The 26,095-nt window shown below is 38.9% G+C and overlaps 1 protein-coding gene across 2 annotated transcripts in view; it reads left to right on the top strand.

The window, feature by feature from the left end:
* Window positions 1-340: 340 nt before the first annotated feature.
* Window positions 341-26,095, top strand: part of ramp1 (receptor activity modifying protein 1) — a 58,063-nt gene continuing 32,308 nt past the window's right edge. For both annotated transcript variants that reach the window (XR_010166182.1, XM_063888598.1), the window contains exon 1: window positions 341-869. Coding sequence is in view for 1 of the 2 variants with exons in the window: in XM_063888598.1 (XP_063744668.1) it covers window positions 815-869 (55 nt within the window). In the remaining variant the exon portion in view is untranslated. The remainder of the gene's footprint in view (window positions 870-26,095) is intronic.

The following is a 26,095-nucleotide window of genomic DNA, read 5'->3' on the forward strand; positions in this document are numbered from 1 at the left end:
TTTGTTCCCTGGATAGTATTTTTTAAATTGTGTGTCTTATCTCAATTATTAGAGCAATCTAGTACCTTCAAATTAAAGTTGTTAATTAGCTTTAATTGTGATTTACTCGTATTATACTTTGCTGTCACAACAATTCTAAAATATCTATTTAGTTATGTTTATAATCCAGCACTTTGGTGTGTTTATTTAGTTGATCAAGTCATTAAGTGTCTTTTTATAAGGCTGCTTTGGCCGCTGTCTCAGATTAACCAATGGAAAAGTACCATTAGGAGTCCGGAGCCTCCTCCCCTCCCCTCACTTCCCCTCCCCGCGCTGTAGTTGTCTTGTCTGGAATCTGTCCCGTGTCCCGGCAGCTCACCCAACCGTGTCCTCGCAGAGAGGAGCAGTCAACCCTCACACACACAGCCTCTCCGCTGACCAGTCCCAGGCTGGTGCGTCCCGTTACGCACCGTTTCTGCATACTCCAAAAGCGCACTCCGGATTCCACCAAATCCTCAGGACGCCTTGTGGAAAAGACAGCTTCCAACTTTCCGTCAGTATGTTTCACATGTGTCTGACAGCTGGTTTGTGACAGGAAGACTCCGAGTTCAGGTACGGAGGACGAGTCTTGGCTCCCCCCCACACACCCCATGGGCAGTCTGTGCAAGGTGATACAGAAGCTAAAGGATCCTTAACCGCGCGGCTGTATTACATGGATTTGTTCACCTGCTGTCACTCATGATGACACCTAGTACTCTTTGAGCTCTTGTCAGTTGCTCTTCCTCTTCACTTCCTGCCCAAACTTCAGTCAGTGGATCACTGTGAGTGCGGCAGGATGGGATCGCAGAACGGGGCAGCAGCAACACACGCGCTCCTGTGGTTCATTGTAGGTGAGTCTCACACACTCTCACCCATGTCGGCAATGAAGAGATAAAAAGGTTGTGATAACCTAAATTATAAAATCTGTTTGGGAGATATAACACGAATTATTTCCCCTTATGCAAACAAAGTGAAAAAATTATGTATCTTATGTATGTTGAGGTTTAAGCCGTATGAACGATTTACTGTGCTATCGTCTACATACAGAGACTAACTGAGGGACATCACTACAATATTATGTTGGCATTTCAGCTGGTTTATGAATGATAAGTCGAATGTTGAAAAAAAAGCCAATTACACTATGTGCCGGACTTTGTGTTTGTGGTGCTAAACAGAGGTTTAACTTGATGACTTTTAGCACAGAGGGGATACTTGTCTTTGTCCTTCAGGCCATACTTTATGTCATTGTCTCGCTCTCAGTGCTGACCTAACCTTTGAGTTTGTTATGATATGCTGTCAAATTAATTTGTGGATAAGTAGTACCTGCCACCATGTGTAAACTTAGATGTTGTTGTTAAAGCTGGATGAGTACAACATATGTTGAGAGCAGTAGTGTCTATAATTAGGAAAACATTTAAGCACGCTAACTTTCAAAATCTATAAATAGTTTTTTGACATTAAGACAAAGCTGATAGTCGTGTTATCTATACAACCAACATTATAAGGGTATATGCAAAGCTGCTTATTAATGAGGAGATTACAATTACTTGTTAGAATACATGTAATTATTTCAAATCTTATATACCTTTTTTCCCAAAGTTGGTGTTGTGTTGTTTTCTCTTTATCTAATTTACAAAACAGTTAATTTATTATTTCTAAGAAACTCGTGAAATACCACTACACCCACTCACTAATCTTACAAGTCAATTATTCATTGTAATGATTTTCCACAGGTGGGAAATGTGTGCAAACAAACCTGTTCAGTCATTTATCTGGAATACAGTTTATGTTTTAGTTCACTTTATTTGACAAATCTGAAAATCTGGTTAACAAACCATGCCATGCTTTCCTTACATTTGTTTTTAGTTCTATATTTAGTGAACAAAAAAAGTGACTGGAATATATATTACAGCACCTCCTGTTTTTGCTGTTTAAAGTAGGCTCTGCTATTCAGCCCCATGTTAATCTCATCGCTAGGTGCGTAGGTTTCTCTAAATGTAAGACTCTCTCATTGGTGTGGCAGTAATTTCTTATAGTGTTTTCTCTACATTTGTGCAGTCATGCAACATTATCAGGTTATTATCAGGTCATTGCAATCATGCTTACTTTTAAGACATTTAATCCAATGAATCCATTAATTCTAGCTGAGATGTAGGGCTGGAGGGGTTTTGAGAAGAATCTAAATATTCATGTATAGCAGAAGCTTCTGCTATTCAATCCAGATACAAGAAGAATAAATGAATACATCTGTAGGCAGCTGTCAATGTAGACCTGTTGGTTTGTGAAGTGCTATTCAATAAATGTTTCCTTTTTGCTTCTACTACACAACATATTGAGTAGAATAATCACGATTTTGACCGAGCACAGACAACAAAGTTCAGATTTAACATCTGGTCAGGGACCTTTGCTGCATGTTGCTCCACATCTCCCCCTATTATCCACTATTCCTGTCTTCTCTCTACTGTCATGATGCTTCGTAAAATGTTTGCCTTCCACGAAGCATTATTACAAATGTCTTTGAAGAACAAAAATGATCTGGTTATGAAATTATGATTCAGATTGTTAAGAATCTTCCCATGTACTTTTCAAATTGAAAGTGACCTTAAAGTGAAGGGAAACTGTAGCTCAGTTTGAGTGATTGTCCACCAGTTGAAAGACCATTGCAGTCAAAATGTCAAAGTGTCTTCAGGGTACCTAAGCCCAAATTGCTCACAATGGCATGGCCAACCGTGTGTGAATGTGTGTGAATGTTAGTCTCCCTGAGCAGATGGCATCTTGTGTAGCAGCCTCTGCCTCTGTATAAATGTGTGTCAATGGTTGAATGCTAATTTGTCTATGTAAAGCACCTAAAGCGGTCGCAAAGACTGGATAAGCACTTTATAAATGCAATACATGCCAACAGTGGTAAATGGAATAATTACCCATTTAGCCTCCATTTAGGATTTTATATGATCTATTTCAAAATGTTCATTATTCTTCATAAATAGTCACAACACTCAGAAGTGCCATTACATGTTTGTAGTTACTACTAGCTACTTGTTTAAAAATAATGTGACGTGACCATTAAGTATATACAGTATGAAGATGCTTATGTAGATGTAGATGCAGCGTGTCATTTTGCTGAATGGACTCACCATTCAGCAAATTGACATGCTGCATCTCTATCGAGGAAACAACTTTGAAGGAACATTAATAGTAGTGACACCTGCAGTGAGAATATAAAACAGACATTGGCTGGCAAAGAGATTAATTTTGTACTTTGGCCAACTCACGGATTTAAGTTAATTAGCAAAAGCTGTGGTGCAGAAGTTTCAAACAATACACTTTCGCTTACCACTGTATCTAGTTGAAATGACAAATTAGTTATATTTGTGCATTTATTACTCAACGTATGCGTATTTGCCTGGCTGAAAAAGTGACAAGTTCAAAGGTGAGATTCAATGCAGCATATGCTACTGATGATTCATACTGTAATGACTGAATCAGCAGCTTTTAGCAGTGGAGCTCCCCTCACTGGTGACTAACAGCACTGCTGTCAGCTTAATTTCATACATAATGCGTTCCTTCCTCTTTTTAAAAGACTGAAAAGCCACAGTAATATTCCTGATGTGATAACTCTGTTGCAAGCAGAGCTACTAACCTTATAAACAGGGTTTGCGTGGGCCTAGTCTTGTACTGAAGTGTACAACAGCTTGAACCTCGCTGAATATGATGGTGGTATAAAAGGTGGTGTGCGTACTGTAAATTACCTTGACTGAAGTGCAATGCAACCACTGAGCTTAGAAACATAATATGAACAAACTACACATATCTTATTAAATTCAAATTCAACTACATGAACAGTTGTCTAGTCTTTGCCACCACTCCAATCACTTTATGACACAACTTTCACACTCTTTCATACACCAAGACCACATGCAACATGCTCAGAAGAGATACACATTCACACTGTTTAGTATGCCATCAGGAGTCATTTCTGTTCTGTATGTTACCTAAGGACTCTTGGACACATTGAGGGGTCTGGGGATCTAGGGTTAGGCTTAAAATTAGGGTTAGGCTTAAAGGAACTGTAATCAGCAAAGTGAAGTAGACTGTATCGCCAAATACATACAATATAATGAGTGCTGGACATGCATGTTTTTCAAATGTGTCAATTATTCAATATTCTCCATAATGCATTGCCACTTAGTCAAAATGTATGATAAGACCACTCAGCTGATAAAGCCATGAAATGCAGGAACATCTCAGTGAGGAGTCTCCTATTCAGTTTCTCATTTGGTCTCTTTCTCTGTAAAATACACACATAAAAACCACAGCACTGTAATACTAGACTTATGAACTCACTTAGTTGACTTGGGTCCCAGCCTATTTAACTAACCACTAAATGCTTCACCATCAGTTGAACTGTAATACAAATGTGTTCCGCTTACCCAACTTAAAATTGTCCTGCAAAGTTCTCAGTTTCCTCAATTTGGTAGTTTTATTTACATCTGTCTTACACACATTTAAAGTGGCTATACACCGAACTTCAGTGTGTGCAAGTACGCCGTGACGTTCATCAGCAAAGTTGTTCAGGCAGACTTCCTCTACTCTTTGCCCTTTGTTTCCTGTTACAAAGGCTCCATGTAGGTGTTCTGTATTTACTCCGAGAGAGAGTTATGACTCATCACAGCAGCACCAGGTTGCCTCATTACTGTTTCACCACCTGAAAAAGCATCCTTTTTAAAGTTGTGCTCTGAAAAATCTTCCCTTCCAAAATCTTTTCAAGTTCCTTGATTAAATATACTAATGTTGACAGGCAATTTATCTGTCTGCGGCACTTTTAAAGAAACTTTAATCAATATAGCACAGATTCGATGTAAATGAAGTGCCATTAGCTGTAGCAAATTTTAATATCGTCTAGTAATGTTTTGGGCCAAGTAAAGACTGCAGAACGAATGAAGGGAAAAGCGTCTTCACTCTTTCCCAGAGATGTGAATGGATGAGAGACACTCTAATCCTCTTTCCCTGACATGATCGTCCTTCATCCAACGGCTCAGGATTCAATTTGACTCTGTTTGAAATACACAAGCGACTCACTGGTCGGTATTAAAATGACAGAAGGGAAATACTTTGAGGAATGCCTCAGGGGAAAACATCTGGCAATTCTGACAGTGTGACTGGGATGACCGAATATCCTGAAAGCAATCTAAATGTTTGACGCACTGCACTCCAAAATGTTTGAGTGTTTCCTTGAACAATCTCTGGCAGGTCACAGAATAGCAAGAGTGGGTGGCCCGTTACCTTCTATTAATAAGACTGGGGCCTTATTTGAATCAATTGTTCATCCAAAGTGAAGAGAAAGTTATTAAAATGAAAGCTAAAGTTGATTAATTTTGGTTGGGTGGATTCTTTCAAAGCTTATAGAAATCTGGCTGATTTAAAGCATGGTTTCAGATTCTTTCAGTTGTGTCGAATGAAATACTCACATGCCTGTATTGTAATCACAGTTTGAAGTGAACCTAGTTACTAACTTTTACAACAGTTGATAGCCAAGTTGTAGTGGGTATATTGGTTGTAGCAATCATGTTTAAGTGTTTTGGTTGATGTAATCAACAACACACTGCACAGTGAAAAATAAAGAGGAAGTTCTGGTTTAAAAAGGCTGGTACTTTGAAAAAAAAACAAAAACGTTATCAGGCTATATCCAACTGTTGAAGCCTTTCTGTATATTAGACAACACCTTTTTGGCCACTAGGGGGCAGTGCAAAGAGCTGTAAATATGGATGTATGAAGAGAACTTGAAACGGCATCAGAGGCAGGGCCTCACCCCCCTCTCTAGGCCCAGTCAAATAAATGGAGAGGGAAAATAACTCTGGATTCTGTGTTTCGCACATTTTACAACTTTTAGATCCGAATGAACTAAAAAAGGAATAAAACATTTTTGGGAAATGTATTAAGTAAAAAAATATTTTAAAAACTGAGTTACAGACTTCTCTTTTCTAATTTAAGGCAATGGGAAAAAGTATTTTTGGGCCCAAATTATGTTGTAGACTTGAACATAGGTGTAGTACTGTTGTTTGGCCACTGCGCAAATGTGCTTCAACAGCTCGAGCAACAATGACATATTATCGTGTGATAAGGTTTATAATGGTGTTTGCACTTCGAGTAGTCACAGAACAGAATTAGCACTAATTTTGAGTAGTGTTTGTGTCCACCTAATGTTTTAAAGTCCATTATTCACTCTCCATTTAGCTCTAGTCTCCACTAACTCCTCAGGGAAATATCTGTTTCTGCTAAATGCTGAGGTGTGTTAACAAGCTGGGCAACTAAGTCTGTCTGCCGCTGGGCAGGTAGTGCGCAGTGGATTTTTTCAGAGCTTTTTCACTGGAATCAGCAATTTGCTGTGAGTAAACTCAATGCTGTTTAAAGTTGATTTATCATTTTTGCATGATCTGGCAACAATACAAAGCAATAGACAACAAGGGGTCATAAACAATTAAAAGAAATGTCATAAAATAATCTGACAAAATCAAAACCAACCCTGAAAGAGAAATCATACCAAAAAAGCATAAAAAGGAATACTGTTATAATTTTCCAAAATACAATTATTGAGTATACGAGCTTCAGGAATGCTCTGGGTCTTGGTCCCCATGCAGAGGACTGGGGTTTGAATCTGGCCCGTATCATCTCTCTGTCTGCCCCTTTCAACTCTGTCCATTCAATAAAGAGGCTGGTTGCACAAAAAATATTTTATTTATGAAGAAATAGTACATTTTTGTGAAGTCACTCTATAAAGGGCTCACTTTATGGCCTATGACAAGTTATTTTGGATCAAGATCTCAGCATTTCTTTTAACACAAGTCCTTGTATTTCCAATATTTTTTCTCCATCCTTGAAAAGTTGAGGACAGGAGACACAAGACAGGCTTTTTTGTACAGATAAGCGCAGTTGCATCAGTGTTTGGAATAGTTTGTCTGTTTATCAAAAAATAACAGGGAGATGCTGTAGCTGGTTGGCTGACATCCTGCAGCACAATCAGGCGAGGATTTTTTTAAAGGCAAAAATGTTAACACAAAAAAGCAGCAGGGGGATGCGGAGGAGGAGGAGGAGGAGGAGGAGGAGGAGGAGGAGGAGGCGGAGAAAGAGACATATCTGGACAGTGCCACCAGAGATGCTGATGCTAATTTCTCCTGGTTATCTTTACCCCAGTTAAGCTCTCATCCGTCTAGAGAATAGAAAATGCATGGATTTGATAAAAGCACTGGGATCTTTCTGTCTCTGTTCCGCTTTGGCAGAGGAACACTTATTTCTGTTGTGAAGGACTCAAGGGGACGTTTTTAAAAATCTCCATAAATCAGTGAAGAGAGACAGAGAAAGGAGGGGGGGGCGGGAGTCTTACAAGACAGCGAGAGATAAATGGGGTAGGTGGGGCTGGATAGTGAAAGTTAAAATAGAGCTGATATATATCTGTGTCTGTTTTGTATAGTGTGTGTTCCCATATGTGTTTGCATGCATCCTGCGTGACGGGCCCGCCCACTTGACTTTGGCTAATTAGATAGATGGTGAACGAAGGGTGAAAGGAGGAGAAGAAAGCCATGCAAAGTAGCCATGTCCCATATTTGATGGAGTGTTTTTTCATCTATAACATTAGATACCCTTCTCACACACTTCCTGTCTTTAGTAAGTCTCTTTCTCATCAGCTCTGTCTCCCTCCTGTCCTAGCGAGAGTCCCAATTGGGGGAGATAGATACATGTGACAAAATAACAACATTTCATGTTAAACCGAGATGTTTTCTGCATGCATACAATGACCCAAGGTCAATGCTCTGAGGGTTTCAGCTTACAGTGTTTTTGAAATATACTGCAGCAAAAGCAGCATACTGCAGTCCAATCAATACGTCCTCACCAATGGAACGATCAATTCTAACTTTGCTTCAAAGACCCTAATTCATACTTTTTAAAGAGGATTAGTGAGCCCAAAGGCCCCGGCATAGTTTGCTAGCAGTGGAAACAGCTTTGTGTCTCTCTGCAGTTGTGAGGATAGAGGAGTTTTGGTGATAGAAGTGTTTGGATGGCATTCCCCTTGATAACACAGACTGTGAATAACTCTTGTCGATCATTTGCAATGCTGGGGAATAGTTTTACATGTTTAATACCTACATACCGTCAATATCCAATCATAGCAGTCACTTCAGGGATGCACTTCTACCACTATTACTGTTATTTTGTGAGTAAATAATGCTACAACTGGTTAAAACCTTAAATGTTAAGGTTAAGCAACTAAAATACATGGTGAGGGAAATAATGCTGTCATGGTTAAAGCAGTATTGATTGGTTTTTCAAAAACCATGTAAATTATGGGTCAAAACATTATCCTTCATCAGTTGACTTTTAGGGTTAGGGGGCCCTATTATGCTTTTAAGGGGTTTTCCCTTTCCTGTAGTGTGTTATATAGGTTGTATGCATGTAAATAGTCTGTAAAGGCTAAAATCCCAACGTTTTTTATTAAAAAAAATTAACATTAAGATAGATGGATAGAATCAGAAACCCTCTTTATTGTCACATACATGCACACAGCAGAGCACACACAGTGAAATTGGTCCTCTGCATTTAACCCATCCTAGTTCTAGGAGCAGTGGGCAGCTATTGTGCAGCGCCCGGGGAGCAATGGGGAGGGGGGATTGGAGGTGTCCGGTGCCTTGCTCAAGGGCACCACAGCAGGGCCTAGGAGGTGAACTGGGACCTCTCCAAGTAGCAGTCCACTTTCCATATGTCATGTCTGTTTGGGGACATGAACCGGCGACCCTACGATTCCCAGTCCAAGTCCCTACTGACTGAGCCATTAAGGGATGTAAACATGTGTCAGAAACGGCAGAATATGCATGCGAATATGAACCTGAACATGATCAAAATAAGGCCTCTTTAAATCTTTTATGTTAGACAACATTTCTGTCAGTATTTTTTTTATCCAAGCATGGCAACAACATCATAGTAAAATGCACTCCAGGAATGCACCAATACTACTACTGTTTTTGTCCTATTCTGTTTTGTTCTCTTTGTGTAGCAAAATGGACTGATCTACAACTGCACTTCATTGTGCAACCCTGTGTTGCATCATAACAATAAATTATCCTTAGATCCTTGAATGTTAAAGGTTAAGGTTAAGCAATTAAAATATATGGTCAGGGAAGTAATGCTGTCATGTTTAAAGCAGTATTCATTGATTTTTCAATGACTACGTCAATGATGGGACATAACATTATCATTCAACAGTTGCCTATTCCTCAGTGAGCAGACATAGAGCAACATTAGCATTCATTTGGTGTTGAGTGTCTGTCCACATGATGAATCCAAGTTCAATATTTACTCAATTTAAGCTCTTTTTGCGCTCTAGTTGCGGTGTAGAAAATGTGCAGTGGATATCAGAGGACTTTGCTGATTACTTAGTCTGCAAATAATACAGAGAGCATTGAGACTAGCAACTAACTAAACTAAAACAATGAACTGAAAGATGCTAAGAAGCGAATTCATACTGCTGAGGGTGTCCTTCACGATCTAATGTATTAATTTAAATTGTAAAACGTCACACCACTTGTATTTACACTGACTCATCCCCATTAAAAAAAACTGCTATCTTAGTAAGTTAGTAATTTAACGAGTCATTTAACATGTACATGTACATATTGGTAACTTGCTACTCGTTACCAGTGAAGTCGGTAACGCGTTACTCTGATCTGACCACTTTTTTCGGTAACGAGTAATTAACGCGTTACTATTTCCAAACCAGTAATCAGATTAAAGTTATCCAAGTCACTGTGCATTATTATTTTTGTCATTTTCCTTAGCAAAAAGATATATCTTTGCTTTCTTCTTGCGTCTCTGGGAGTTACGTCTTTGCGACAATTAAGTCACGTTTTCAGCACGAGGACAACTCACGTGTAATATACCACGCAGCGACACAAACGTAAACAACAATGGAGGGAGGAGATGCGCCTTTTCTAGCTGGAAATACAGTCACTATTTTGAGTTTGTGTCAGCTAAAGATGACAGTATTAAGGTTTGTTGTACACTCTGTGCTGGAGGGGGGTAGTCAGTAACCAGCAATCAGATTACTTTTTCAAGGTAACTGTGGCAACACTACACGTTACCAACTGTCATGGGCCCCAAACCAAATTTGACTGGTGTTTTGATTTCATTAGTATTTTCTCTGTATTAGGCTAATATTTAGTAACTCTTTTCTATAATAAGAACTATGCACCAAACTCTTCTTTGCCCATGACATCAGGCGTTTGACTCAGAACCACAGAGCATATTTCACAGCCAATTTATCTGGGCCGCTGCTCTCATACATCACATTTAACCTTACGAAACAGTGACATAGAGAGCCTGTCACTGCAGTTAACTCGACCAGTGCATCAGGCTGGAATTTTTTCTTTTGAAGAATTTTTTATCCCATGCTTCACGGAAATAACATGACCACATGTCAAACTGGCCCACAACACCAAGAGCTCCTGACACACAGTCATGTACAACCACCAAAGAGCCTTTAAGGGATATCTCCTCACATTTACCTAACCACACTGATCAAATGAAGATACATTGGTATTTATAGCAATGACCTGAAGGAGAAGGGCTGAGATATAGACACACATAGAGGGATGTTACTTACAATCAAAGTTGTGTACTGATGTCCACTGAACTGCTCAGCTGGAGCAGTTTGACGCTTCTGGGTTGCAGTACAGGACAGCAGGAGGCACGCTATGCTGGACTGTATGGGAATGAAGGGTCAGCAGTTTGAATGCCAGGACCTGCTGGAAACCCAGTGGATCAGAGGTAGATATTTTTCCAACAGTAGGCTCTCAATTCCTCCATACTGCCAAACAAGAACATTGGATGCTTTTGCTGAATGTTGCCATTGGACGTAAATTGATAGGTTAAAAAACGTCCAATGTTGAAGTTATTCCTAAAAACACAGAAGTGGTTAAAATGAGTCAGAGATAGATTATATTCCTAACGCAGCTTTTTGAATCCATCTCTTCCGCCAGACAAAAAACTGAATGATTATGCCAAACGATTGCATTGATGGTGAATTGGTAGGCTCAGATTCGTCCAAAGTTCATGTAATTCCTGGACACTATTGTTTAAAATGTATAGGCTACTCATTCTTTCAAGTTTGAGACAAACAGTTCTCTACTTTCAACATTTTCATTTATTTAGCTGATGTACAGTAATGAATAATTACATATGGTACTACCCAAGAAGTGCAAGAATCAACTTTGTGAAATGTGCCAATCTACAAGTGCCACATTTAGAGACAATAATACATAAAACATTATTCTACATATAATTTGTTGGCCAAGGCGATATCTGAACAGAACTAGGTGTAGCAAACAGAAAGTGGTAGGCAAGTACCAATGTCTTGTGGCTTGGTTAGCCAACGGCCACCAGTACAGTCTGCAAATAGGTGGCCCAGTTTGGGAGAAGTTGGGTGGGTCAGCCAAATGATCAGCCAAATGGTTGCTTTCTGGATGGACTACAGAAGTACGATGGCACATGCAGGCACACTATCCAAACAAGAGTTGAAGTAGTCTAGGCACAAGATGTCAATGGCCTGCAACCTGTGAAACCTTCTTGGTGGGGAATTGACACTTCCAATTAGTTGTGCAGATCTTAAACTAAAAACTGTAGGTTCTCTGATGACAAGGATACAAAAAAAAAGCACTTTAACATGTCCTAAAATATCAGTAGTTAATTGGAATTATACTCTACTAAGATAAAGTAATATTGTATGCTGCATATGCTTTGGATTACGTATGCCTGAGGTAGCTGGAAACGGAATGCGTTGTCAATCTTCCCCTAGGTTTTAAATAATAAAAACGCTCTTTGAAGGCAAGGATTACTGGTAGCATTCTGCAGATACTTAAAGATTGTTTGAGGTCAGGGATTTGAACTGTTGACCTCAATTTCCTCCGCTCTGTTTGTGACAGTTGCTTCAGATTCCCAACACCCAGCCCCATTATGCTGTGCCATGCTACTGTGAACAGAGCCGATGGGATTTCCCAGCCTATTTATCTGAGGACACCCTCTCCATCATAAATCCGGTTTATAAAAACAAATGCAGGATTATCTGTATTGATTTCAAATGAAAAAGGTCTACTACAGCAGAATTACACACAGAAGCGCTGATGAATTGTCTTTCATTAGCGTTATTGAGTGATCCTCTCTCTGTCGCCTGTGATGTAACTTCAATTAACTTTAGGGGAATTAGTATCGAATTGAGGAAAAACACCATATAGAACCAAATGACGCTGGATTTGTACATTGACATTTGAATTGGAATGTTTAATGAGTAACTACTTATAATCTGATTAATTTAAACACAAAGCTCTGCCAAGAACACAGTTCATCTTGCTATAGCTAAAAGATAAGGGGTTGTGTGAAATCAGGCCTCATGCAGCATCATTGACTGAACGTTCTTAACCATCTAGATCTGCTCTTAACCAGGTGTGCCAAATTTTAAATCCGACTTGATCATGACATAAGAAGTGTGAAACCAATGATTATTTTTAGCGTAGGTATTGCCCTTTTCACAGTGTATAAGGACAGGTGTTTTGCCATGTACAAATGTGGCACATGGACAAGAACTGTAAGAATGACATCAAAAAAGACAGGAAGCAGAAGAATGTAGGCATCAGTGACATGTATGTAACCTTAAATAAACTCAAAGAAACTAAATGTAATTTGACCGAGCTTCCTGAAATTGAAAGGCCATGATTGCAAAAGCACCTTAAAGCACTATGTTTGCCATTCAAAAGCTGAACACACACAATATCACCCAATGTTTTTCATTGTCTAAATTGGGATTCAATGGAGGCATTGGAAGCATTTTGTTAGCCGAGCAGCAATCCAATTATCATTATTCAATAAAACATGTAATTATCCTAATTCAATTACATGTAATTCATGACTTTATAAATGCCCTCCCATTTTATAGTTGTAAGGTGCTATCGTTCAAGTTTTTCTCAAAACTAAGAGATTTACATGAATAAGAAAACATTGGTGCATCACAGAAATCAATGAGCAATATCAAAATAAGACAAAATTGTGGATATGATAAAAAATTAAGGGAACATTCGTTCATAGATCAATCCTTGCATGAGGCTTCAGTGTCGATCATCTAATCAATACACCATCCAGCTATTGCAAAAAGGTGTCCTATTTACTGCACATTTTTTTATTCGACGTCAAAGACAGATCTGAGCAAGAGTTTCTCTAGAACCCCAAATCCCATTTGATAACACGAGAGGCATTTAATCTCCACACAGTGCAAAGAGTAGCGCGCTCCACACTGATCACCTGATTTTACGGCTCATATGTCTGCGACTGTCCTGCCTCGTATATCTGTTTGCCCTCAGGTAACCGAGGCGCAGCATCACCTTCACAGGCTTTTTCTGCTCTGGCTGCACATCCTGTACACCTTATAAGGAAATGAAGACAATAACAAAAGCACTCATCCTCTTCCATCCACATCTCTTTGACAAACTGATCTGCAGAAATATGCGCTGTAACTAAATTCAGATCAATTAATCTCATTAAAGGGACGTATATTTCCCTCTAGCAGGTTCCTTTTTCCATCTGTCTTTCATGCTTTTATCTCCCACACTTTCATATTCCTAATTAGCAATAAAAAGGTGAGTAGCCCAGCAGCTATTCTTTATTGTTGTCAAGGCTCTCTTCTGCCTCCCTTTTGCTCCCCATTAACCAGTTTTATAGTTGGTCACGACTGGTGTTTGTGCCTATGGATTTGTGTGTCAGTTTGCTTCTGCATTTCGTGTCATGTGTGTGTGTGTGTGTGTGTGTGTGTGTGTGTGTGTGTGTGTGTGTGTGTGTGTGTGTGTGTGTGTGTGTGTGTGTGTGTGACTTACAAAGAAGTAACCCAGATACTGTCATGCCTTAGCAGCTAATGAGCATCAGGGATGCACTGCTTGTTAGTGAAGCATGTGTGCATGTGTATTGTCTGTGTGACTGGTGTGAATGCATGTGTGAATGTATGCCCTGTCCATAGTGGAAATGCTATTGGCAATTACCCAGGCGCCAAGGAGCCAACAAGCATTTCAGCACCTTGGTGGTGGAACACACACACACACACACACACACACACACACACCCACACACACATGCATTATCATATGTTGGCAGACATGGCACCGCCTCACATAACCTCACAAACACAAAAGAATACTGTACAGTAAAGGTCTCACAAATCCCCTATGTGTGAACACATTCATGCGAAGCGCTAACTGAATCCGACATGCTCACCCATGATGTTGTCGTGCCCTTGAGCAAGACGCACAGAGCGCAGTTGATGAGCTGTGTTTGTGTACCCCTACAAGCATCTGTATATAAGTTGGTTGTCGTGGTGGTTGTATAAACCACATAAATGTATCCTCACACAACAGTCTGTGATATCTTTCTAGAAATATTCAGAAGGTCCAGTAACAGGTGTCAGTTTTGCTCATGCCATCCATGTAGTCTTTTCAAAATAAACTTTCAGTTAGTTTGAGGCAACAACACTTTTACAAATTCAACCCATTCTACAAGGATTGTGAATTGGGTTGAATTAACTACGGTGATGGCATTACTTAAAAGTACAATATGGCCAAGAAATGCGCAATAATGTGCCTAAAAAGATCTGGACTCACGCTATGCATTTCATTGAGTTAGCTTCTTAATTCTCCCTTTAGGTTTCCAATGATTTTCAAATGAAAACAAATCTGTAATATATTAAACTTAAGGATGTATCGTCCTTGGGCATGATATTTACTTTTATTCTGAAGTTCTAAGCCATTTTTTTTTACAATTCACTATTATCTACCTATTTCAACCAGGTTAAGGATTTTGGTCATGGGACTTCTTTGTCTAAATCTATCAGCATCAAGCTGAGCAAACATTATTCTTTAGTCATATCTACATGTTGTATGTTTAAGTACCTACGTTACGTTACAAACAAATACATTCTGGCTTGTCATGTTTCTGTATTCACAATTAGGTGGATTACATATTAATTGATTTTGTTTAATATTACAGAGAATTACTTTCTGAAGGTATAACTGCAAAATGTGTATGAGAACAAGCCTGAGCACATTCATACAACCATAAAGAACACAGAAAAGGGAAATGGAACATAACATTTCCATTTTGATTTTCCATCTACCTCAGACAGCAGTATGTTGCCCTAAACTGTATTACCATTTGCCAAGGGACAGTAGCTTTAACACTTTAACTCAAGTGCATTATTGTACATTCATTTAACTTTATACATAATTAAGCATGTGAAATCCCAGTTGGACTCGAGCTCTATAATCTTAGAAACATACTGCCATTTTCTACCCTTTAACCCAAAAACATTAAGACCCACATGAAAAATGTGTGAGTTGTACCAATAAATGTTTAAACTAATCATAAAATGTCAGCATAAACTACCGCACCTTTAAAAGTGCCAGTACTCTGATACAGCCATAAACTGTTACATGCTGTGACCACATGGGAATAAAATATTCATGAGCTCACAATAGAAGGGCTAAGTGCAAGGGTACACATCGCATCATAAATGTCATCAACCAAAGGCAGCTAAACGGCACTGTTCGGCACATCCTAAGGGCATTATACAAATATACAATTCAGATATTCACGCACTTAAAAGCCAAAGATTAGTGCCTACGTTGCAGGTGATGTCACTTCACAATCCCTTTCTCATTCACAATATATTCCACTCTGAGTGAGTCCCCTGAAACAAAGGCAACGTTCAAACTAAATCAGGTTTTGCTGGTAGAATTCCAGTGCTTCCTTTGTTTTGTATTGCCAATTTAAGTTTGGCGAAAACAGGGTCATCCTTTTCAACACTTTTCATTTGTGGAGTGAGAGTTTGTTGATAGCTTCTATAAGAATATTTAACTTGCTTAGTGAATGTTTTTTATATAAATATGGCTAAATTCTATAGATTGAATTTACATTTTGCCGATGGCTAGATAATATGTAGGTGATTTCTGCCTGATCAGGCTTGGGGAGTTACGGATTACATGAAACAGGATTACATAATCAAGATACAAAAAAAGGTAACCATATTCCCAAAATGTACATTACATTACGTACATGTTCCCTTACAGATACATTTAAACAAACGTAATCAGATAACTGGTACACTTAAAAAAGAAATGGGGATAATTAGCAAGATTTATATTATAGGTTAATGCACTGCCTTCATTTTATATTTGACTTTAGTTTGGACTTCTATTTTTCTTTAATTTAAATATATATTTTTTAATGCAGTAGTTGGACACCTGCTATATTAAACAAAAATACTGTGTTTTCTTTTAATTCATGATTTAAACTAAAACAGCATATGAAAACTATGACACATTTCAGCAAATATCTTGTTCCTTTGTTTCTAAGGTTTGGTTGCTGTGTTGTCGTGCATAATGTACTTAACTGAAATATATAAGATATAAACGTAATCCAAAAGTAACAGAAAGTAATCAGGTTACATTACTTTATATCGTTATACTTGGTTACTGATTACAAGGTTACGGAATTCATTTTTAAAGTAATCCTCCCCACCCTTAAAACCAATAACATTCAAATTGCAATTTATTCAGGGCTACACCTTGCATCCGCATGCTTTTCCCTTATCCGGACAATAAATAAAAACTTCACTTGGCGCCCATTCTTTATCACCACCATCTGACGATTTTGGGACCGTTTCATGCACACCCAAAAAAACTGTTTACTTGGACACAGACTTTAGCCTTGCACTCACAGACCATTGGCACTGTCTCTTACAATCAGTTGTCAAGCCGCTGGACTGGACTGGAAGTTAATTATTAGGATCAACATGCCATCTGCTCAAAAGTGTAGTGCTCCCAAACAATATGAGTCAGGTTCAGTTCAGTTCTTTAGACATATCATCCAGAAAATCAAAAATGACTTGCCCTTGACTAATATGCAGCTATGACTAATGGCTTGATGTCTTGAAATGGCTAAGACTTTGTTAAAACAGAGCAAAGGGTGATGTTTGGAAAGTCAATGGAATCTCGCATGGGCACAGTTAGATGCAAGTTTTTCTGGCCTAACGGTAAAGATGCGCCTGAACAAATTGTCTTACACGATAACTTTCTGCACAGTTGTGCATAAAATGGCCTATATTACAGGGCTCTAAAATCTGCCTCATACATAATGAGACATGAAAAAAGGGAGAAACGGGTGTAATTTAACAAAGAGAACCGGAGTCTCTCGTGGATTTTCCACATGCAATCAAATTGGTGCATACACTTTTAAGTCCACTCTAAACAAAGTAACCAGACGCCGATATCAACATTTCTACAGTTATTGCTAGCTGTAATCGTTTGTCTTTTCATACTGGCCTTTAAAAGATCCACTTCCTAATAAGCTGTCAATGCAAGAGAGGGGCGAGAAAATCTGCAGTCATCATTTTGTGCAAAAATGCGACATCAGCAGTCAGAGTTCGAGAGGGTATCTTTAAAAGTCTATTCAGTGTACTATTCCCCCTTTATGTTTCCTTGGACAGTGATTCCCAGTTGAGCTGTGCTAAGAGGCACAGTGACAAACCCAAAGCAAAAGGTCTCAGTTAAAACTACCGACTTTTAAAAAGAAGCATATTTTTTCTGTTGTGCCTGGATTAAATGCATGAAACTAATAGCAGATTTTCTGTCAAGGTATACATGGTCAGTCACTGACATAATTATGTGATTGTGAGTTCATGTATCATGGATTGTTTGAGGATATGTTTTTCTACTAAGATGTGTTAGCACTTGACTGCATACTGTAGGTAATAAAAGCACCTATTTTCTTCCCCTATTCACTCCTCTTCTCCGACAACTGAATGACAACGCATCATTCATGATGTGACCTTCAAATAAATAAGCTGTGATTTAAACCTGCCGTTTATCTTGAGATAAGACCATATATCACTCTTTGCAGCAGAAGTTACAAGTGAGAGTCTTTGTTTTGTCATTTCTGGCTTTTCAAAGTGTTTGCCAGCAATGTTTAGACAATTAAAGCAATTGAAAAGCTAAATTATCAACCAGATGGAAAGATGTTTCCTGTTCATGGGAAGAAGCGACTAAATTGGATCATCCATATTCAACTCTTCATCTGTTCACTCATGTCTTGCCAGTCAACTGTAAAACAAATGGAATAAGCCTTTTCAGAAACTTGAAATTGTCAGTGCAATATGAATAGATTATTGGTGTAGTTAGATGAAACATTAAAACTTGACCTATTTCCGTTGGGTGTGAGCGGTCAAGCGAGAAGATGGAAAGGTTCCGTTGGCGGAAAGAAAGAGACGGACCAAGAATAGGAAAGCAGTATGTCACATTGGTTGGTTCCAATTTAGTCACTGCGAGAGAGCATTGCAGGCGGTATGTTAGAGTTATTACAGGTTACACATGACGGCCCCCTTGCTTGAGCTATTATGCATTATGCAGAGGATTCCTGGCTTTAGCCTGTTAATTTACGAGTACCTGGTTGAGTAATCTTGCTCTCCACCGCAACGTACAATGAAATTACGCTTCCTGTTTATTCTGTTAATACCTTACCACTTCAGCCTCCCTTTCATAATGTTTTACTGTCTTTGTACCCTTCCAATTACAGTGGGGCAAAAAAGTATTTAGTCTGCCACCAATTGTGCAAGTTCTCCCATTTAAAAAGATGAGAGAGGCCTGTAATTTTTATCATAGGTATTCTTCAACTATGAGAGACAAAATGAGAAAAAAAATCCAGGAAATCACATTTTAGGATTTTTAATGAATTTATTTCAAATGATTGTGGAAAATAAGTATTTGGTCAATAACAAAAGTTCATCTCAATACTTTGTTATATACCCTTTGTTGGCAATGACAGAGGTCAAACGTTTTCTGTAAGTCTTCACAAGGTTTTCACACACTGTTGCTGGTATTTTGGCCCATTCCTCCATGCAGATCTCCTCTAAAGCAGTGATGTTTTGGGGCTGTCGCTGGGCAACACAGACATTCAACTCCCTCCAAAGATTTTCTATGGGGTTGAGATCTGGAGACTGGCTAGGCCACTCCAGGACCTTGAAATGCTTCTTACGAAGCCACTCCTTCGTTGCCCTGGCGGTGTGTTTGGGATCATTGTCATGCTGAAAGACCCAGCCACGCTTCATCTTCAGTGCCCTTGCTGATGGAAGGAGGTTTTCACTCAAAATCTCACGATACATGGCCCCATTCATTCTTTCCTTTACACAGATCAGTCGTCCTGGTCCCTTTGCAGAAAAACAGCCCCAAAGCATGATGTTTCCACCCCCATGCTTCACAGTAGGTATGGTGTTCTTTGGATGCAACTCTGCATTCTTTCTCCTCCAAACACGACAAGTTGAGTTTTTACCAAAAGTTCTATTTTGGTTTCATCTGACCATATGACATTCTCCCAATCCTCTTCTGGATCATCCAAATGCCCTCTAGCAAACTTCAGACGGGCCTGGACATTTACTGGCTTAAGCAGGGGGACACGTCTGGAACTGCAGGATTTAAGTCCCTGGCGGCGTAGTGTGTTACTGATGGTAGCCTCTGTTACTTTGGTCCCAGCTCTCTGCAGGTCATTCACTAGGTCCCCCCGTGTGGTTCTGGGATTTTTGCCCACCGTTCTTGTGATCATTTTGACCCCACGGGGTGAGATCTTGCGTGGAGCCCCAGATCGAGGGAGATTAGCAGTGGTCTTGTATGTCTTCCATTTTCTAATAATTGCTCCCACAGTTGATTTGTTCACACCAAGCTGCTTACCTATTGCAGATTCAGTTTTCCCAGCCTGGTGCAGGTCTACAATTTTGTCTCTGGTCTCCTTTGACAGCTCTTTGGTCTTGGCCATAGTGGAGTTTGGATTATGACTGTTTGAGGTTGTGGACAGGTGTCTTTTATACTGATAACGAGTTCAAAAAGGTGCCATTAATACAGGTAACGAGTGGAGGACAGAGGAGCCTCTTAAAGAAGAAGTTACAGGTCTGTGAGAGCCAGAAATCTTGCTTCTTTGTAGGTGACCAAATACTTATTTTACCGAGGAATTTACCAATTCATTCATTAAAAATCCTACTTTATTTTCTCGTTTTGTTTCTCATAGTTGAGGTATACCTATGATAAAAATTACAGGCCTCTCTCATCTTTTTAAATGGGAGAACTTGCACAATTGGTGGCTGACTAAATACTTTTTTGCCCCACTGTAAGTGGTATCATGCTGCCATTGCAAGTAAGCCAATGTTATTACTGTGCCTAAGTTAGACATTGTCAATGCCATGCAGACACACAGCCCTTTGTCTATGTCTTTCTCTTTCTTCTGGTCGTCTTTTGGCTGAAAGTTTGGCTTCACATAATGTCCAGTTAAAGATCTCAGCTGTTTGTGCCAGATGGATGTGCCCTTTGGTGACTCAAAAGTGCTGCTGGCTTGGCTGCAGGACTTTTCTCTGATGGGATTAAAAAAACAGTTTTGCAGTGTGTTTTCCTCGTTACCTATTGTGTTTTCACAGAGGAATGAAATGATTTGAGGAGGAACAGCCAACATCTCCATTGGTGTTAAAAGAAACAGATTATAAACCTCTGATCAGTGTGATAAATATTGGGCGTATTCAACTCTTGTAAAGATCTATTTCATTTCAATGCTTGGAATACCACCACCAAACAGAGAGACAACGAGAAAGAGAGAGACTGAGTTTAGGCCCCCTTCGGCAGGAATGTGAGTTCCCGGAGAAACTCTCTACTCTCTTCTAGGTCCCTTGTGTAGAACTGGATACTTAGACTAAACAAAAGGTAGAGGATTTATGCCTGTATTTGGATTAAGGGCAGAACAGGAACAGAGAATTCAGTTCAGAGGTGTCTGTGTCTCTCTGTTCAACATAATCTAAAGTTGACCGTTTTACTGCCTCTGTACCCACCTAAAGCACACAGCAGGGAGGCGACACGACCATGATTCAAAGAAAACGTTCTTGTTGAACTGTGAAGAAAAGGTTGTTTTAATGAAATGTTTCAAAGACAAATGTGGATAATATAGGGTTGTTTCGAGAAAAAAAACACACCATAGGGTATATACAGCATTACGATCCATGTTTATGCTTATTGTTAGGTGGCGGCCTGTAGTCGACGCAGAAATAAAACGTGAGCAAAGGCGGAATTCAGGTGACATGGTATGAAAGAGTGCATGAATGGATTGGTCAACCTAAAACATTTTCCAACAGGAACAAGTTACATATGGAACATAGGTTAAACTAACATACACTTATTTCCAAGGCATCTTAAAGGGCATACCATAACAACTCAGTGCTAGTTCAATAATTTGGGTATCTGAAGTGAGTACCAACCCAAAATCTGTGAAGAAGAAGAACCACGTTTTTTTTTTGTGTGATTCCTACATTCAAAAGCAGGTGATTCAATAAGCCTATTGTATTTGGCACCCCTACATCAACAGCTTGATAATTGCAATTGCAACTTTTCTAGCAAACCGATCAAAGCTTTTTTAAGAGCCTTAAATGGACAGAAGCTAAAGCGGCGCGTTTCAGGCAAAAGTTGAAACAGGTATATTTAGACAGTCACTATTAAAAAAATAACCAACAAAATATAGACATGTTTAGGTAGAAACCCCAAATACAATAAAATAACTGAAAATGAGTATGATATGTCTCCTTTAAAGGTTTCATTGTAGGCAGAAAACCATGATTAAACATAGAATTTTTGCTGCGGTCTGTGGGTGTTGAAGCCAAACTGTATCTTAAAAGAGAGAAACAGTTAAAGATATTAATTCAAAAATATTAGTCATAGGGAAAACAACATAACATCAATAAGAGGATACACACAAACAGTAGCAACAATATCTCTGTAATTTTCCACACACTGTGGCCACTTGATAAGTCCTCCACACAGTATTGGAGTGGATGAGTGCCTCGGATTTGGCAGCAGGCAGTGCTTTGACACGGGGCGAGACAACCATCATCAGCCCCCCTAAACTCCCTCTCATACAAAACACTTCTAATCAGTCCATGAACTAAACATGGCAGTTTTCCATCAGTTTAGCTCCCTAATCCAAAAAAAGCGGCTGTTGCAGAGTGTTGCCAGAAACCCAGTACATTACCCAAGAGCTTTAACACAGAATATTATGTTTAATGACCTTGGGTATAAACATGTCATTTTTCATTCTATAGTAATTTTTCATTTTGACCAGAAATGGGGAAAAAGGGCGTCAGTAGGTGTTATCATTATTACTGTGTGTAGTCCAGGAAAAATAAACTAAACCAGATGTTATGTAATCATGTTATGGGGTCCAAAAGTCAGTTAAAATAGAAACTGTGTTGTGGCTGAGGATCATTCATGGTATCAAAGTCCACACACATTCAACAAAACGCTTCCATTTGTGTATTTATTGTCTGCTATAGCATACATTAGAACGCTTTGATAAACGTTTGTAAAATGAGTTAAAATACGTACTACCCACTTGGCTATTCAGCTTGCTGTATCAAATCATGTTTTATTGATGTTCCTTTTTTTGGTTCATTTTCAGTCCACACTTTTATCATGGCAATTGATGCTAAAAGAGATTTTATTTAAATTCAGTCAAACAATTTGAATTTCAAAAATAAAAATAAAATAGCATTCAGAGAAAAATAGTTAACAATTCCATTAATTCACATTGTGATCTAAATTAAGCTTAATGTATTAACATCTCTATGAAAAAGAAGAATGCCTTTATTAATCCACTTGGAGAAGTTTAATTTTTAAAGCCCAATGTTGCGTTATCATATCTTTTTTTTGACATGGACCTAACCTTCCCAAAAAACTCAGACTAAATGGCAACAGATGAGATAGAAATTCAAATGCCTTCCATGTTACTGTGACATACATCTGTTTTCGTAGTTAATATGAGTATACAACTAATTTTCTCTGACAGCACCTTGATTTTACGGTATGTATATGTGGCCATATATAATGTGTGTGTGTGTGTGTGTGTGTGTGTGTGTGTGTGTGTGTGTGTGTGTGTGTGTGTGTGTGTGTGTGTGTGTGTGTGTGTGTGTGTGTGTGTGTGTGTGTGTGTGTGTGTGTTGTGTGTGTGTTTGTGTAGTGAGCTGGCCAGAAGGTTCATTTATTTTATTTTCTCTCCCTCCCTAAATAAGCCATTCATCACAGAGGCCTCACCAGTCCTCTGCTCATCTCTAATGAAACCTACTCTGACAAACATGCGTGCGCGCACACACACACACACACACACACACACACACACACACACACACACACACACACACACACACACACACACACACACACACACACACACACACACACACACACACACTTTTCTGTAGACTTGTGTTTCTCTGCATGCAACCATATCACAGCCAATCAAACAGGATGCATATGTGCCAGTGCCTGAATTTTGTGTATATAAATGTCTGTGTGTAATGCAGTAGAGACCTTTTCCGTGCTGTGTTGTGTAATGTACTTGACTAAAGCCCGCTCTCCTACGTTATTTAGGCTTTTACATACTCCCTCTGTCTCCTTGTATTTCTCTCTCTCTCGTAGTTTCTCTCTCTCTCGATATCATGTACACAAATTTATGCATTTTTTGCATCAGCCCCTATGTTGCTGAAATGTCTTAATGTCATTTTGTTGTAGGCAGTTACATTTTTCAGAAGCAGCCAATCAATGTGATCAAACTATCTGCTCAGCCTATAGGCTACATGCTTGATGTTCTGTCCTTTTTTGCCTCCAGGAATTGTTTACTTCCAAACACAGAGTTATGATACACATTACCACTGTAACTGGATGACTATCTATGCGTACTTGCAAACAATAGCTAATATTTAATCAGCATACTTATAATGGTGCCAGATTACCAAAAAAATGGAGTAATATTAAAGCAAAACATTTTGGATTATCAAAGTGGCCCACAGTGTAACTTATGAATCCTTGGCAAACAAGACTTCCATTTTCCCCCCAAAGGCATTATGGGGAGTGTAGTTACTCTCCAAATAGAACCAAATCCAATATATTATACGCACAAATCCTTTCAACCAGCTGGTTGTGCACTAACCCCAACCAGTTTACCCAGTCCGGGGGAGGTCATGGTTATTTTCATACTCAACAAAAAATGACCTTCTGTGACCTTTATGGAAGCAGCTGTACTAGTTATGTTTCCATGCTCATTTGTTCAGGTTATTACCTTGAATTTGTCACCAGTCTATATATATTGAACTTTAAGGAGGAGATTTTTGCTCGATAAGGACGATTCAATATAACACCTTTTCTAGAGTGTTACAACTCCAGTACAGAGTTCAATTAGTCTCTGGGCGTTATAATGCCAAATTTCAGGAAATATCTCCCACTGAAGGAACAGCTTAAGGATTCTTTTCGCTGTTTCTGCATGTTTTCTTCTCATGTTTATCAGAACTTCTCCAAAGAAATGTAAGCTTTATATCTTTTTTTTTTTAATCTCGGTATTTTTCAATGTGTTTTTCTAGTTTTTTTCACAATTCGGTCAAAAAAATCCATGTATTTTAAGTATATTTCATATTTTTCATTCCTTTTAATTGTTATTTTAATCTTTATTTGAATATCTCAGCAATTGCACATGATGACTGTCCAGCTCTAAGGCATTGTTGCAACCAATACAACTGGTTTGTGAATGTTAAGTGTGAAACATGCTCAAATTTAGTATAGAAAACTGTTGCAAAAATATGTGATAATTCATCCTTAAAACACAGGATTGCGTGTCACAATGTTTATCTACTTGCCTCAGTGGTGTTGCATCTCATCCTATTGTCTTGTGCCTTTTATTTACATTAATTGTATGGTAGAGAGACCCAGTCACAATCAGGGTAGACCTCCCTCTGTGCTGAAAGCTCTGGTCGCTGTAATGATTATCTGCTGACGGATGGGACAAATGCCATCGGCTTGACAGAGAAAGATGGCGCAGGCAAACACATGCACCACCTCTTCAGTAAATGTCACAATGTATGGTCTGTTAGTGTGTGGGTGGAATAGCATGTGTAGGTTGTGTTTGGATAGTTGTCGGGGAGGTTTGGGTTAACAAAGGTGTGTCTTTTTGATATAAATGTGAGCTGTCTGTCACTCATTATTCTATCATTTAAGAAGTGCGGAAAAAATGCTTTCATACCTGCGTGCTTGCATCAAAGGAGGGTGTGGACCCACGCAGTGTGTCTATGGTATAAAAACACTGGAGATGGTGTGAAATTGTTCCTGTAAAATAGAAGAACTAATGAGGGTTCGCTGCAAAAAATAAAATAAGTGTATCTTAATATTGCCTGTCAAGAGCAGACAACACAAAGTGCCAACAGACATACTTTAAATACAGGGCCCTTATTATATTAATGTAAAATATAAATAATGAAACATCTAAACAAGTTGGTGTAAAGGCGTAAAAGTAGATTTTTTTGATAGTTCTGACAAACATGTTACTGTTTTGCCTGCTAGGTTCTCATTGTGCTCCAAATGTATTAAAAACTACTGTATATCATTGTTGCAGTAGAAGAAGATCACTTGTCGTCAGTTTTTAACAGTGTGTACCCCTTTAGTGGTAGATTCTTTACCACATGGCTATGAGATGTAAGTTAACCAATGTAAGGCACCTGTTATTTTTTGGGGGGTTTAGTATTACTGTATATCATGGTTTGGGTTGGAAAGAGAAGGGTTGTTACGTAATTTAAGTTACCCAGTTAATTTTGTTAAGTAGTTTATGTAAGGATAAATTGTCATGATCTTGTTTTTTGTTTTTCATGTCTTATTCCAAACTTTTTTCCGTATGTTAGGTCAGTTTTTACTTCTTGTCTTTCTGTTTTCCCGCCTGTGTGATTGTCTGCCCCGACTCATGCCCCAATTGCCAAGCTGAGCGGGGCAGACAATCACACAGGCAGGAATAGACTAAGACAGGAAGTAAAAACAAACATATTACGGGGGCAAATCCTCAAAAACCAAGATCATGACATACATTTACAGTTACAGTAATTACGTTTTTTATCAGCTCAAATCTTCTCTCATATTGGCAGCAGTAGCCAAACAGTATAATG

This window comes from Eleginops maclovinus, chromosome 7 (genome assembly GCF_036324505.1).
Source record: "Eleginops maclovinus isolate JMC-PN-2008 ecotype Puerto Natales chromosome 7, JC_Emac_rtc_rv5, whole genome shotgun sequence".
Lineage (NCBI taxonomy): Eukaryota > Metazoa > Chordata > Actinopteri > Perciformes > Eleginopidae > Eleginops > Eleginops maclovinus.